Source organism: Trachurus japonicus, chromosome 11 (genome assembly GCF_045865225.1).
Source record: "Trachurus japonicus isolate A0001 chromosome 11, Traja_1.0".
In the NCBI taxonomy this organism is placed as follows: Eukaryota; Metazoa; Chordata; class Actinopteri; order Carangiformes; family Carangidae; genus Trachurus; species Trachurus japonicus.
The window spans coordinates 2,477,900-2,493,022 of record NC_140917.1 but is presented as its reverse complement, the minus strand read 5'-3'; the positions used below and the strand labels follow the sequence as shown (position 1 = coordinate 2,493,022).

At 42.7% G+C, this 15,123-nt stretch overlaps 2 protein-coding genes across 4 annotated transcripts in view; both read left to right on the top strand.

Annotated features, from left to right (window-relative positions):
• Nucleotides 1-11,794, top strand: part of cica (capicua transcriptional repressor a) — an 83,370-nt gene extending 71,576 nt beyond the window's left edge. For 2 of the 3 annotated variants that reach the window (XM_085790674.1, XM_085790676.1), the window contains exons 19-22: nucleotides 1,347-1,498; nucleotides 2,831-2,965; nucleotides 4,048-4,173; nucleotides 7,947-11,794. In XM_085790674.1, the coding sequence (XP_085646800.1) occupies nucleotides 1,347-1,498; nucleotides 2,831-2,965; nucleotides 4,048-4,173; nucleotides 7,947-8,275 (742 nt within the window). In that variant the 3' untranslated portion in view covers nucleotides 8,276-11,794. Of the gene's footprint in view, nucleotides 1-1,346; nucleotides 1,499-2,830; nucleotides 2,978-4,047; nucleotides 4,174-7,946 lie in introns of all 3 variants that reach the window. The other variant, XM_085790675.1, reaches the window with a different exon arrangement.
• A 2,489-nt stretch (nucleotides 11,795-14,283) lies between these two features.
• Nucleotides 14,284-15,123, top strand: part of LOC146977891 (glycogen synthase kinase-3 beta-like) — a 36,434-nt gene continuing 35,594 nt past the window's right edge. Inside the window, exon 1 of the mRNA XM_085790673.1 lies at nucleotides 14,284-14,671. Within this exon, the coding sequence (XP_085646799.1) occupies nucleotides 14,482-14,671 (190 nt within the window). The 5' untranslated portion in view covers nucleotides 14,284-14,481. The remainder of the gene's footprint in view (nucleotides 14,672-15,123) is intronic.

The window sequence follows — 15,123 nt, the reverse complement described above, 5'->3', positions numbered from 1 at the left end:
CAGCATGTTTTAAAGAGACGAAGCAGTTAGATCTGTTTTCATTATTCAGTAAGCAGGGAAACAGCCTATCATGTCTGTGAGGTTTTTATTTTATATTAAACTGTTAGACAGATGATCTTTGTGAATTTATCCATTTGTAGATGAAGGGAATCAAAAGGGAATCAGAAAACAACTTCTATTTCCTAATGTTTTTGTTTTGTTATAATAATATTAGTTATAATGAACCTGGTGTTAAAGTCCAGAGTCTGAGTTTCTCTCCGTTGTTGTAACACTTTTACATTTCCGTCCGTCTCGTCTCGTCCTGTGTAATTACGGCGTGAAGCAGCTTGACGATGACGAGCTGCAGCTCCGGTTTCTCTCCACGCTTCAGTGGGATCCGCTGCTGCTGCTGCTGCTCCATTTTTAGTTTTCGTTGAGCGAATCTCCAACAACTTCATAAAAAAAAATAATAAAAAAATAAATAAAAAACCCACAGTGGAGATTCTTTGTTTACTGAATGTGAGTGGGCGCAGAGCTCAACCTCTGCGTTCTGTATTTAGAGCGCGTGTGGAGAGGTTGGTGGGGAAGCCACAGAGAAGAGGAAGCCCAGAGCAGAGCGGAGTGGAGTGGAGGCCCGAGGCCGAGGGGTTTTTTAAACACTGTGGGCCGGATTTACTAAGGTCCCAGATAGCGGGCGCTAAATTGTTTGCGCCCGCTAAAATATTGCGTGTTTGGTTAGTGCATGCAAAACAGCTGATCTACTAAAAGTAACCCGCTAAATGAAAACACGTGGGGACAGAATGACATTTGATCCGATGCATACAATGACAGCATGTGTGTGTTCATCTCTCTCGCGCTCTGTTTAGATAAATAAAGGAGAGGAGAGGAGAGGAGCGCACTGCAGGACAGACGTGCGTAACGGCGCGTAAAAGACTTTTAACACGGCTGAAAAACTGTTACAGAATTACCCAGACGTGAGGAAATGCAGAGATGTAAGATCACGGGGCTCTGACAGGTATCAAACCAATAAACGCATAAGTTTTGGCAAAGTTGTATCAGTTAGTACATGGTTTTCAGACGTGGTAAATAAAGATGTAAAAACAGCCACCGCAATCTCTTCCTGGTAAATCACATTGCGCTCGCTAAATAAATCGATTTGCATCTACAACACACTAAATGGATTGCACGTGCTATTTTGCCCCGTTTGAGAGACGCAATCTTCGGTGCGTCCGGTTAGTAGATCAGGTTCCACGTGTGTTTGCGCGTGCAATCACGTTTGCACACGTTTTAATACACGCAAACCTTTAGTAAATCCGGCCCTGTGAGTGTGACCGCTGTGTTTTCCTTCCTTCCCTCCGCCGGTGCAGGGTTCTGTCGGAGACCTACTTCGAGGAGCGGTTCGCCGAGCTTCCAGAGTTCAACCCGGAGGAGGTGCTGCCCTCGCCCACCCTGCAGAGCCTGGCCACCTCGCCCAGGGCCATCCTGGGCAGCTACCGCAAGAAGAGGCGCAACTCCACCGGTGAAGACATTACATTTTTAACACAATATCTGATTTGGTTATTTAGATAGATAGATAGAGAAAACTTTATTGATCCCAATGGGCAATTCAGTTTGCAGTTGCACCTAGCCATGGTGAATAAATACATAAATAAACAAAGGACAATGCAATACCTCAACCAGCATAAAGTGAAAAGAGTCTCAGCAACACATTCAAATTGACATTCAACATTTAAAAGCCAGGGGAAATAAGCCAAAGATATGGTGTGCCCTTACACGCACACACACATACACTTAAGCAAGTAAAACAAAATAAAAAGGAGAAAAGAACCAAACTAACCTACCTACGCATGACAATCTTATTCAGAAGCCTGATAGAGGATGGGATTTAGATTAGATTTCAGGTTTTAAGACTTTCTGTCTCTGTTCTTCATTATTTTTATTAAGGTTAGACACTACAGGTGAATAGGGTAAACATTTTAACTAACAGATATCACCATGAAACCTCCCAAGTTTATCACTTACATTAAGACAAATATTTTTTGTATTACAAGTTTTGTCAAATGTTATGTTTAAATATGTAAATGAGGCCATATCTGATGAAATATGCGTTTATTTGTATATTTCCAGAACCGAAATCTGAACAATGGATGAAGCCGCTTTCAAAGTTCTTGTTTTATTGTGTTGACATATTAGAGTCAGAAGTTTTTACAGAGGAGGATTCTGGATATCTCTTTTTATCACTTTGTAAATGAGAAAATACTGTCACTCACCAGCCCTAAAAAAATCCAATTTCGCCCTGTTTTTAGGGATAAAACGTTGTATAAATGAGGCTGTGAATGATATATCAACAATCCCCTCTGTAAAAACCTTCAGAATATAGAAAGGAAACAAACTGGAAGGTTTGGTGTCTGTAAATGCTGCTGAAGCTCCGAGTCTGAGTCTGAAAAACTCATTTTGAGAAAACGGCCTTTAAAGACTTGTCCTAGAAAATTCCATAGATTGTTAATGTAAATGGTACTTTTACGATTGGTTGCTGATACGGAGGAAATTACCATTTTTGGAGTCTACATACATAATTGTTCAGGAGAGAGAGAGCTTTACAATACCTGACATGACAACAGATACAGCACAGTACTGTATGTTACAGTAGCTGTTAACTTTTGGTGAATTTAGGAGAAATCTACTGACGAAAGAGACAAAATGAAGTAAAATAAAAACATTAATGTGGATTTTCTACCATTTCTTTTGACTTTTCTGAAAGAAGACATGTTAAGGAAGAAAAATAGCCCAAAATCTCAAAATTAATCTTCTTCTCTCTCTCTTTATCCCCTCTCTTCGTCTCTCCATCCAGACCTGGATGCGGCGGCCGAGGACCCCAGCTCCCCGAGGAGGAAGACCCGCCGTCTGTCCAGCTGCAGCTCGGAGCCCAACACCCCCAAGAGCGCCGCCAAGTGTGAGGGCGACATCTTCACCTTCGACAGACCAGGTGAGCCCTCAGGTACATGATGGTCCAGCAGCAGCAGATGATGATGATTAAAGGGATACTTCACCCAAAATCGATAATTCACCAATCGTCTACTCACCGTCCTGCCAAGTAAAGGAAGGGTTTGGAGAAGTTTCTGAGTCATCAAAACGCTTTAGGAGTTCCAGGGGGATTTTCATATAATGGCGGTGGATAGAGTTCACTTTTGAATGGTCCAAAACACACACTATGAAACATCCAGATACCTCCATACTGCTCGTCTGTACTGACCCAAGTGTCCTGAAGCCCAAACATGGAAAAGTTGTTGGGAAAACATTAATGTGATCTCTGTTTTTATCCTGGTTGTAGCAGCAGCTCCCAGTGGCGGCACGAGATTTTCTGTGAGATGTTTTTCCGTGTTTACATCAAACATCCAGCTGCTGCTACAACCAGGATAAAAACAGAGATCACATTAATGTTTTCCCAACAACTTTTCCATGTGGCGGCTTCAGGACACTTGGGTCAGTAGTGAGGAGCAGTATGGAGGTATCTGGATGTTTCACAAGTTTCCGAACGTGATCTATGGTTTTGGTGGAATTGTATGTTATGTTTCCATGGTTTTCAGTCGTTGTCATAGTTGATCTATTAACGCTGGCTTTTAACACGGATGTCAATTTGTGTGATAATATCCATTGTTAAAAGCTGGTGTGATGATCCATGCGTTTTACAGATTTTCATTGAAAAAAAAATAAAAAATCCATGCATTTACCGCGACTACCGAAACCATGGAAACGTAAACATAAAATTCCACCGGAAGAGCAAAACCGGCTTACGTTTTTGACGTTTTTTTGAAAAAGGTGGATAAGTGTGTGTTTTGGACCATTCAAAAGTGAACTCTATCCACCGCCATTATATGAAAATCCCTGGAACTCCTAAAGCGTTTTGATGACTCAGAAACTTCTCCAAACCCTTCCTTTACTTGGCATGACGGTGAGTAGATGATTGGTGAATTATCGATTTTGGGTGAAGTATCCCTTTAAGATGATGATGATGGTGATGAATCGACAGCGGTTTGTTGACTCCCTCTGTGTCCCCCCCCCCTCCAGGGACCGAGGGGGAGGACCTGCTGGGAGACCTGGACCGGGTCCCGTACTCGTCTCTGCGCAGAACTCTGGACCAGCGCCGAGCTCTGGTGATGCAGCTGTTTCAGGAGCACGGCTTCTTCCCATCAGGTAACTCACCTCCACCTCGGCTTTTACCAGTGGCGTGCACAGAGTTTTTGAAGGGCAGGGGCGAAAAAGAAAAAAAAGGGCACATAATAGCGCGTCCTCGCCACTGAAGAGGGCACTTTAACACGTGTTTTGGCTCCTAGATGCGGCTCCTAGAGGGCACTTTCAGGGCTGCCAAGTTTCAGAAAATGACAAGAGTGAGACTGTAGTGACATGGTGCGTGTGGTCGCCGGCGAAAAACATTTTTTTTAATATCGATTTGGCCTGTTTTATAATATCAATACCTTAAGACTAAAAAACGTCGATTTGGCCTGTTTTAACACGTGTTTTGGCTCCCAAGAGGGCACTTTAGCACACGTTTTGGCTCCTAGAGGGCACTTTAGCACACGTTTTGGCTCCTAGAGGGCACTTTAGCACACGTTTTGGCTCCTAGAGGGCACTTTAGCACACGTTTTGGCTCCTAGAGGGCACTTTAACACACGTTTTGGCTGCCAAGAGGGCACTTTATCACGTGTTTTGGCTGCCAAGAGGGCACTTAACCACGTGTTTTGGCTCCCAGGGGGCACTTTAGCACGCGTTTTTCAACAATTGGGCCCCCTGTGCACGCCACTGGGTTTTACTACAGTTCTTATTCATATTTAATACATAAAAATAAAACTTAAAGGGACAACGAGGAGTTTTGGAAAAGCGAAACGTTTTCACACTACATTTATGAGCCTCCGCACCGTGAAATTCTTTGACCGGCGCAAGACAGACTCATGTTTTCATTCATCAAGAATTAAAGTCAGAGGTTGGAAGACGATCACATACCGTCGTAGTTCCCACCATAAACGGAGATTCGGCGGCGTTATTCTCATGACTCGCCACGAAACCGAAAGTAAAGAAACGCTGGTCGGCTCAACCAGCATTTCCACCACCACTAATAATAACAAAATAACCATAGAGACAAAACCATAGATTTATCTAAAATGGACCATTAACAAGTGTTGGTAACGTAGATTCATCCACATTAACGTGAGACTTTTTTATAACCAAATAGAAACTCCCTTTAAAGCTTTTTATTGATGCAAATATTTCTTCACTATTCATCACAAAGTAATCACATATTTTTTACTTGTTGAAAATTAACCTTAAAGTGATTTGAAAAGTGTTTCCCCAGTGTTTAATATGCAGTTTAATGCAAATGTAACTTTATCACACATGAACCAGAAACCCTCAGAGCTCAAACATCAACAACGGCTCAGAGATGTTTTAAACTGAGACAGATTCAGGTCAATATAACAGAATGTGACTCGATCGTATAAGAATAGAGGTGTTAAAAGGAATTTGCATCAACATGCTATAATCACATTAACTTTGATAACCTTAAGTAAACACTAATATAATGTTACATTAAACTGGAACTCTGTCACTTTCCTCCTTAAACTTTTTTACAAACAAAAACTGAACAGGAAGAAGAGAAAAAAAGGAGAAAAGTTAAAATTCGAAACTATGAAAATATCTCCGTCATCGCTCTGTTTTTAAACCTCTGACATCTGCAGCTCCTCCACCTGTTGATAGAACAACGTGTTCTGATGGGAAACGAACTGAGATTTAATCTTTGACTTGATCCGTTAAACCTGAAACCTCTTCACAAACAGCTGCAGAGACTTTCAGAGAAGATTCATTTGACTTTGTAAGACACAAACTCATTTGAATGAATTCAGAAATCTGCAGCTGATTGTCCACAGTTTATACCTTCACACCACAGAGTGAAACTATGCAGGGAATCTGAAGCAGAGTGTGATGACATCAGCTCTTTGTTGTCTTTCTCCTCCGTTTGTTTGGTTTGTAAAACATCCTTTACTTTTGTTACTGATAAACAACCGAGCAACAAATTCATCAGCGTCTCAAACTGATTCATAAAAATGTGCAGCTTCATTTTAGAAAAAAGAAAAAAAAAGGATGTCCGCACACTGGATTATGTTTAATTGATAAGTGCCATGTTCGACCAAGGTGGTCTTCCTCAGGCAACTAGAGAAATGGTGTAACACAGGTAGCAAGCATATACATACTGTATATAGGCTGAAGGTCACACCTCTGTCATTAATATAGGCGGGCTTCAAGGGGCCACATACTGTATGGGCAATTATAGGCCACTTAGTTATTGCCCATATAGAGAGCCGAAGCAGCAGCAGGAAGTAACGTCGCCATGGGACCTCAACTCGGAAAAAGTCTCCATGTAAGTGAACAGGAGTCAAAGTTTTATTTCGTGATCCGATTGAATTGTGCCATGAGAAAAAAATCTGTCCTCTACCTGTTTAAAACATCACGTTTCATGAAGAGAAATCAGCAGTTTATGTTAAAACAGCAACAGAAGAATGTATTTAGTGTGAAGACGCTCTACGACTACAGATCTGGTGTCCCACAAAAAATACGTCACCAACTGACACGGGAAAGGAAGGTCGCCATGGTGACGTCACCTACGCCACCTGGAGTCTTTCTGGTTACGGACTCTTCGGAATTTTATTTTACAATAGTTTTACAACAAACTGCTGATTTCTCTTCATGAAACGTGATGTTTTAAACAGGTAGAGGTCATGTTTTTTTCTCATGACACAATTCAATCGGATCACGAAATAAAACTTGGAGATTTTTTCCGAGTTGAGTTCCCATGGCGACGTTACTTCCTGCTTCCGCCTCGGCTCTCTATAATGGCCCACTTGAAGCCCGCCTATATTAATGACAGAGGTGTGATGTCATCAGGCCTTCAGCCTATATATATGCCTACTGCCTGTTAGACCACCTTGGTCGTAACGTTACACTTCAATTAACCCTCCTGTTGTCCTTCTCGGTCAAATTGGCCCAGTCTGTTTCCTTCCTCCATCCTTCCTTCCATCCTTCCTTCTTTCCTTCTTTCCACAGTCCTTTTTTCCTTCCTTCCTTCCTTCCTTCCTTCCTTCCTTCCTTCCTTCCTTCCTTCCTTCCTTCCCTCCCTTCGTTCTTACTTCTTCTTTCCTCTTTTGATCCAACTGACCTATCCCTCCATCTTTCTTTCCTTCCCTTTACCTTCCTTCTTTCCTCCCTTCCTTCCTTATTCTTCCTTCCTTGAACAAATCTATTCCCTCCCTCCTCTTTCCTTTTCCCTTCCTTCTTTCCACAATCCATTTTCCATCTCTGCCTTCCTCCCTTCCTCCCTTCTTTTCTTCCTTCCTTCCTTCCTTCCTTCCTTCCTTCCTTCCTTCCTTCCTTCCTTCCTTCCTTCCTTCCTTCCTTCCCTTCGTCCTTACTTCTTCCTTCCGTTTTGACCCGATTGACCCAATCTGTTCCCTCCCTCTTTCTATCTTTCCTTCCCTTTACCTTTCCTTCTTTCCTCCCTAGTTCTTTCCCTTCTTCCTTCCTTATTCTTCCTTCCTTGAACAAATCTATTCCCTCCCTCCTCTTTCCCTTTTCCCTTCCTTCTTTCCACAATCCATTTTCCCTCTCTGCCTTCCTTCCTTTCCTTCCTTCCTTCTTCCTTCCTTTTTGACCCAATCTGTTCCCTCCTTCCTTCCATCTTTCCCTTTGTCCTTCCTTCCTTCCTTCCTTCCTTGACCCAGGAGGACAACGGGAGCCTTAATCCAGTGTGCAGATATTCTCTTTTTTCTTTTTTATCTGATCCTCTGAATAAAATAGGACTGGATGTGCTCACAACCATTCTGGTTCCAGCTTTGTTTTACACACACAGGATGTGAGGTAACACCTGACCTCATCCTCATCCTCCTCTTCCTCTTCTTCCTCTTCTTCCTCCTCTGCAGCCCAGGCGACCGCGGCCTTCCAGACCCGCTACTCCGACACCTTCCCCACCAAGGTTTGTCTGCAGCTGAAGATCCGCGAGGTCCGGCAGAAGATCATGCAGACGGCCACGCCGGGAACTCTGGAGCTGGGAGGCTCGCTCGAGGCCGCCGCCGCCGCCGCCGCTGCTGCTGCAGCCGCCGCCATCATCCCGTCCCACAGCTCCTCCTCTTCCTCCTCCTCCTCCTCTTCCTCCTCCTTCAACAATCAATCAGCCCGGGAGGAGGCGGCGGAGCAGCAGGGAGGAGACCGAGGCCGGAGCCCCGAGGAGCCGAGGAGCGAAGGATCGTAAAGCTGGAGAGGACGAAGACGACGACGACGACGACGACAGAGAGAGAAGAGAGGAGTGTGTTCTCGTATGTGTTGAACCAGCAGAATCCGTTCTACTGGCACCGATCTCCACCAGACCTGGGCACACACACACACACACACACACACACACACACACACACACACACTTATACACACACTTATACACAAATATTCAAACTATTCAACGAACGATGTGCGCTTGATTTGTCTCACCAGACAGACAGACAGACAAAAAAACTTTAAAAAAAAATAAGCCTCAAAAGTGGACGAATCAAAAGCAGGTTCAGACGAGTCAAGTGCTTCTTGTAGTGTTTGGATTCTTTCTTTTCTTTTCTTTTCTTTTCTTTTCTTTTCTTTTCTTTTCTCTCCTTCGTTCCGTTGACACTCGGCCCAGGTCTCAGCTCAGCACATTTGTACAGTAGTTTGTAGACGGACACACACAAACTCTGTGGTACACACTCTCTATCTCTCTGGCACACACACACACACACACATACACATACACACACAAACTCTGGTGCGTATGTAATCTCCAGCATGCACATGATCCCACACACACACACATATACACACATATACATTATACACACACACATTTACCAAATCAGACTGTTACTCTTGGTTCGGCCGCCGCCACCAAGGACCATGATGACACACAAAGGCACTTTGTCACTTATTGTGCAGATGCAGTTTGCTGTTGCCAGCCAACAAGCCCTCAGATGCCATTGACTTGACCTCCTCTTCCTCCTCTTCCTGGCCTCCCCCCCTCCCCCTTCCCCCACTCCCCCCCCTCCATCCCCCCATCCACTCCTCAGCACAGTGGTCGGGACACACAAACACACAAACACAACCCCAACGACCTCCACTGGTATTCCACAGCCCCTCGATGCTGCAAGACAGACAGCACACACACACACACACACACACACACACATGCATAAACACACACATGCATAAACACTCATCTGTGCATCTGTGTGAGCACTCGTACACACACACACACGAACACAGTCGACCCCGGTCTGACCAAGCCATTGGCCTGCACAGTTTTTAGTGATTGTAGTGAGAAGAGGAACTTGAAAGCATGAAATCTTATTCGCTCCTGGACAAAAAAAACAAACAAACTAACTAAAAAAAAAAAAAAGAAAAAGGAGAAAAAGGAAGAAGAAGGCAGGAGCTGGGATGGAGTGTGACCAATCTTTGCACCTTCAGTTATCGCCATTTTTGAAAGAGACTTCATGAGTCCTCATCAATGGTGGGAGCTGATTATTATTATATATTATATAAATATATATATAAATGTCTGTATATCTGTTAGGGGAGGTGGAGGGAGGGGGGGGTGGAGTTTCTCCTCCCTTTCCCACCTCCCCGAAAAAAAACCCCCCTGTGTGAGGAGCAGGCACCGTAAAGAGATTAATTCATTAATGTAAAGAGACTTTGTGGTTGTGAGGCTTTTTGAAGAATCAACGTTAAAGTTCGACACTGAGACGACAGAGCAGCAGAGAAGAGACACGAGACTGGACGACGCTCGTGGATACGACGATGATGATGACGATGATAATGGTGATGATAATGATGATGATGGTGATGATGATGATGTTGCTTTTTCTCTCGTTATCGTTGCCGTGGAAATAACCAGTTTTACCGTGGCCTGTTTTTTCTCTCTCGTGGCTCTACTATTGTGTTTCTTCTCCAGCATAAAAAAGAAAAAAAAAAAATCACAACAAAACAAAAATCAAACAAAAAAAACAAAAACTCTGGACAAAGAAGGGGACAAAAATCAGTCTGTGCCCCCCCCCCACACCCCTACACCCCTACACCCAAACCCCAACCCTAACCCCCTCCCTTGCCCCTTTACCCCACCACACCCCACACTTTTAATTGTACTTAGGGGTGGTTTCTCCTCTTCCCCTTCCTCCTCTTCCTCCCCGACAATGATTTCTCACCAGACACAGAAGTGGGGGAGCAAAAAGGGGGGTGGGTTTTGGGGGGTTTGGGTGGGGAGGGGGGGTTGTTGTCGTCGTTTTGTAAAACGTTGAAATCAGGTGTTTGCACAATTTGTGCGGCCTCCTCTCTCGCGTGGGACCGCCGTCAGTTAAATCAGGAAAGTATTGTTTTTAGAGATTGTTTTAGTAGAAAAAAAAAAGAATAATATTAATAATAATAAACCTTGTTCCGTATGTTATCAACCACCTTTCCCCCTCCTCATCCTCCTCTTCTCTTCTCCTTCTTCCCCAGCTTCACCCGTCCCCCTCCCTCCCTCCCTCCCCTTCCCCTCAAGTGTTGTTAGAAAGTGCCCTTAAGCACTGGTCCCGGGTCAAGCGCTATGTAGCTCAGGATGGTTCTGGTTAGGGTTAGATCAGGGAAAGCAGATCCTAGACCAGCCCTAGAGGGCAGTCTCTGGAGCCCTCCCCCTCTTCCCTCTCTTCTTGACACTTTATCCTTTCCCATCAAATGGTGCAATAGGACATTTATTTTATTTTTTTTGTTTTTTTGTTTTAATTTTTTTTTCCTTTTTGGAAAAAGGGTGGGATGTTTTGTTTTGTTTTAGTTTTTTCGGGGGACGGCTCTGTGCCATAGATATTATTATTATTATAATGAAATCCAGTGCAGTCAGTCAGTGAGAGGAATGAGCTGTTGTGATACTATCTTTAACTATGGTATAAAAAAACAAAACAAAAAAGAAATCACGCAATTATTGTTCTTGTTGAAGAGATAGAGAGTATAACTTACTAAAAGTCAAAGACAATTTTTTTGAATAGCACTTTTTGGCTCTTTGCTTCCTTGGTGAAGAGTGGGGGGTAGTTATTATTATTATTATGGGTATCTCTTTTATTTCTCTGTATACAGTTGGATGTGTGAAAAAAATATATATACCGATATTTCTATATATGTGCATTTAGGTCTGTGTGCGGGTGTGTGTGTATGTTTTGGCACATGCAGGTAGCGTGTTAACACAACCAACCTCTTGTTCTTTCACCACACAGCAACATTATCGATAGTATATTTTTCATTGTACTCTACATTCTATATTCTACTCTAGAGACAGTATTTTTATAGTCACCATGACTATTTTGTCCGCCATCTTGACTGTTATCAAACCCAGATGATTCAGGATATATATCAGATATATATTCAGGATATACAATATATAGAAATATATATATATATATATATATATATAAACGACACACAGGTAATAGAAGACTATCAATTCACTTCTCTTTGGGGTTAGGGCTGTAAAAGTGTCCATCTGCATGCATGTGCAATCACATGCACGCGTGCACACACCCACACAGACATATGTGCATACACACACATGTATGCGTGTACACTGTATGATTGTGCTTAAAAATAAAACTGTCCTTACTTTGGAGAAGGAATTTTAGGATGAGCGAGGTGAGTGTTATCTCATAAGCAGGCATGTTGACCATGTGCAATATTTCTAAACAACAACAAAAAAACTAAATATTGAAAATATTAAAGTTCTAACACAATGTCTGATGTCGTCCAGTTTGTTTCTTTCACGTTGTCCAAGTGTTCAGTGTCGGTCAGATGACTTAGAGACTGTTTTTACTATTCTGTCTCCAAAACCCAGACAGAAGAGACGAGCTCATGCAAAAACCGCTGGTACTTAAAACGGGAGCGTGCCTATGTTCCCTCAGCCCTATGTTCCCTAATTTCTAAGGTTTTTATTGTTATTTACAAAATTAGGCCCATTTCCTTTATGATCAATTTGCATCAGATTTTATCCCCATTTCTCCCAATTTGGTCGTCAATTACACCCAACCTATTATCCAGTAGCAGTTGACTACAGATGTAATGTAGCTTTTAGCTAAATCTGAGAACACAGGGCTGACCCCTTCCAACACCGCTACTCCAACATAGGGTTGAGTGACGAACCCTTATACCGAAATTAAACTCACCTCCATGAATGAGTTAGTGCAATTTAGACAACAAACTTCTACAGTAGTACAAATAGTGTTAGTAGTAGTAAACAAAGCATTAGAAAAGTTTGTAGGCCTAGGTCATGGTGCAAAGGACCCTAGGTTGAAATTACTCCGAATCATCCCTTTAAAATAAAAATGACTTGACTTAGAGTTTCATTTTGAGAAAATTCTTAGAAATAAGAAAAATCTTAGAAATGAGGCAACATAAACCTGAGGGAACATAGGACTGTGGTAACATAGGGCCTAATTTTCAAAATTTTCAGTGAAAAAAAATGTCTTAACATAGGGCTGTGGGATCATTGGGCTGTGGGAACATAGGGCTGACCCCCTTAAAACAAATGTAGCTTCATGCTAATGAGCCTTTGTTTCAAGAGCAGACAATCAGCCTTTGCAGATGTAGCAACCTTGACCCACCGGGAAATGCACCCAAATCCCTGGAACGTACAGTGTGTGTGTGTGTGTGTGTGTGTGTGTGTGTGTGTGTGTGTGTGTGTGTGTGTGTGTGTGTGTGTGTGTGCTGTGCTTCTTCTCCAGCTGGCCTGCATCAAGCATCTCAGTGTTCAGAGTGCTTATTGGATTAGAGAAGCCTCTCAGATACAGGTTGAACTGGGTGAGAGGTGCAGGGTTCAGGTGAGGAGACCTTATCAAAGGCATCTGCCAGCTCACATGTGTCCCAAATAAAACCCAGAGGCCTTCGTCAGTCACCACTGTGTGTGTTGTATTCCCTATAGGCAGATAGCACATCAATACAAGTCACATAAAAGGCCTCAATATAAAGGAAATTAATTGGAAGATTCAAACAAGATAACTGCTAATGATGCTTTTTCCATTTAACCATTACGATTTTATTACTGAAATTATTAATAGGCAATAGGCTTTTCTGTGGATAAGCCATGGCTGATATAGGCCTATAGTATGAAAATAAACTATATTATTAAAAAAATTTCACTGAGTTTAATGTTTTTATTTCTTATTTTTTTCTTGTAATATAATGTAAGTTGACTGTTGCTTCTCAATCCACTGTTAAATCATTTTAAATGTGTAGTTGTTGTGATTTGTGAGATCCAGAGCAACAGCCACCTTGAACTCCATTTCCCAGCATTTCCAATGTGTTGGCAGTTTGTTCTTGTAGGGGCAGAAAGTTTGCTCCATGGTGAGGAAGTAAAGACAACAATAGATTTAAAGAGTTTATTACAGTGTCTTTCAACCATGGGGGTCTCAAGAGACTAGACACACACTGATGATAGGAACAGATTTTTATATAATGATGATCACATACACATGTTTATCCCGACAGTTCAAAGTACAGAGTATGTCTGGAAATAAATTATATGACGGGTTAAGCATTATTTGCCTAAGAGGTACAGTACATGCTTATTTGTTTAATAAGAACAGTTTGACTAAGAAGAACATGATTGATTATAAAATTGTTACACAACACACATCAGAGAAAAAACATTACAGTTTCCCATTACAGTTCCCATTGCTTCAATATAGAATATTTTCCAGTGCTTTTCCCTCTTACTTGAAGTTTTTAAGAATCATCCACTGACTGAATTGACAATAGACATGAGGTTGACACTTTTTTTTTATATATAGGGGAAGTGCATTAGTGAGCTTTTGGATAAATATAATATCCAAAGGGAAAGGCATCAGCAGCAGATAGGGGTTACTGCACTAAATATGCATCATTGTGATTTTATAACACTGAAATTATTAATAAGCAGGTTTCAAAATAGGCTAGTATGAAAATAATAAAATGATGATGGGTTAAATCCGGAATTTAAACGTTTTTATTTATTTTCTTTTTTTTCTTGTAATATAATATATAGGTTGACTGTTGCTTCTCCGTTGGCCTACATCCACTGTTAAGTCATTTTAAATTTGTAGTTCTTTTGATTTGTGAGGTCCATAGGAGCGAACCTGAGCAGCAGCCACCTTGAACTCCATTTCCCAGGTGGCTTTGCGCGCGGTCTGTTTCTAGGGTGTCTAGCAACAACAGCTCTCAGCCCAGGCAGCCAGACGACAGCACAGCCGTCAGCCGGCGGCAACGGGAGCGGTGTGTTTCTCGGTGTGTCTCTCTCCCCCCCTTGCGCCCGCCCCCACCAACCCACCCCCTTCTACACTTTTTTTTTTAAATAACTGAAATAGTCGCTTGGCTAAAAAAAAAAAAAAAAGAAAGAAAGAAAAGGAAAAAATAGTGGGGGAACACCAACCGTGACCCCTGCACAGAGATATGAGCGGCAGCGGGCGGCCCAGGACCAGCTCGTTTGCTGAGCCGCCAGGTGTTCCAGGAGCCGCCGCCGCCGCCGCCGCCGCTGCGCCCGCCGGATCAGCCGCTGCCGTGGGGAGCAGCACAGGAAAGTCCGGGGTCCCGCAGGCCTCCGGCACCAGCTCGTCGGGATGTTCCAACCTAAAGCTTGCCAGTAAGTTTTAATCATCCACTAACGTTATGTTTTTATCCGAGTCTGTCTAACCGATAATAAACACGGCTCTTTGCTTTTTATTTTATTTATCTATTTACTTTAAATAAATTAAATAAACCTGCCGGTGGAAAGCCGTTATCGCCTCTCTGTGTGTGTGTAAAAGAGGCTGGCTAGCTAGCGTGCTAACTAGCTAGCATGCTAACTAGCCGTTATCGCCTCTCTGTGTGTAAGAGGCTGGCTAACTAGCTAGCATGCTACCGTTAGCCACTTGTTTTGTATGTAACCACCAGTTCACCGTCCGGACGATGGATGGATGGATAGATGTGTGTGCCCCCCCCCTCTTCTCTGTCTCTATGTCAGAGCAGCTGCTGCCGGTCATCACCTTAACCCGGTGTAACCTCAGCTTCATTTATCGATTAATCTGATTTTGCTAATATTTAATGACACGATAG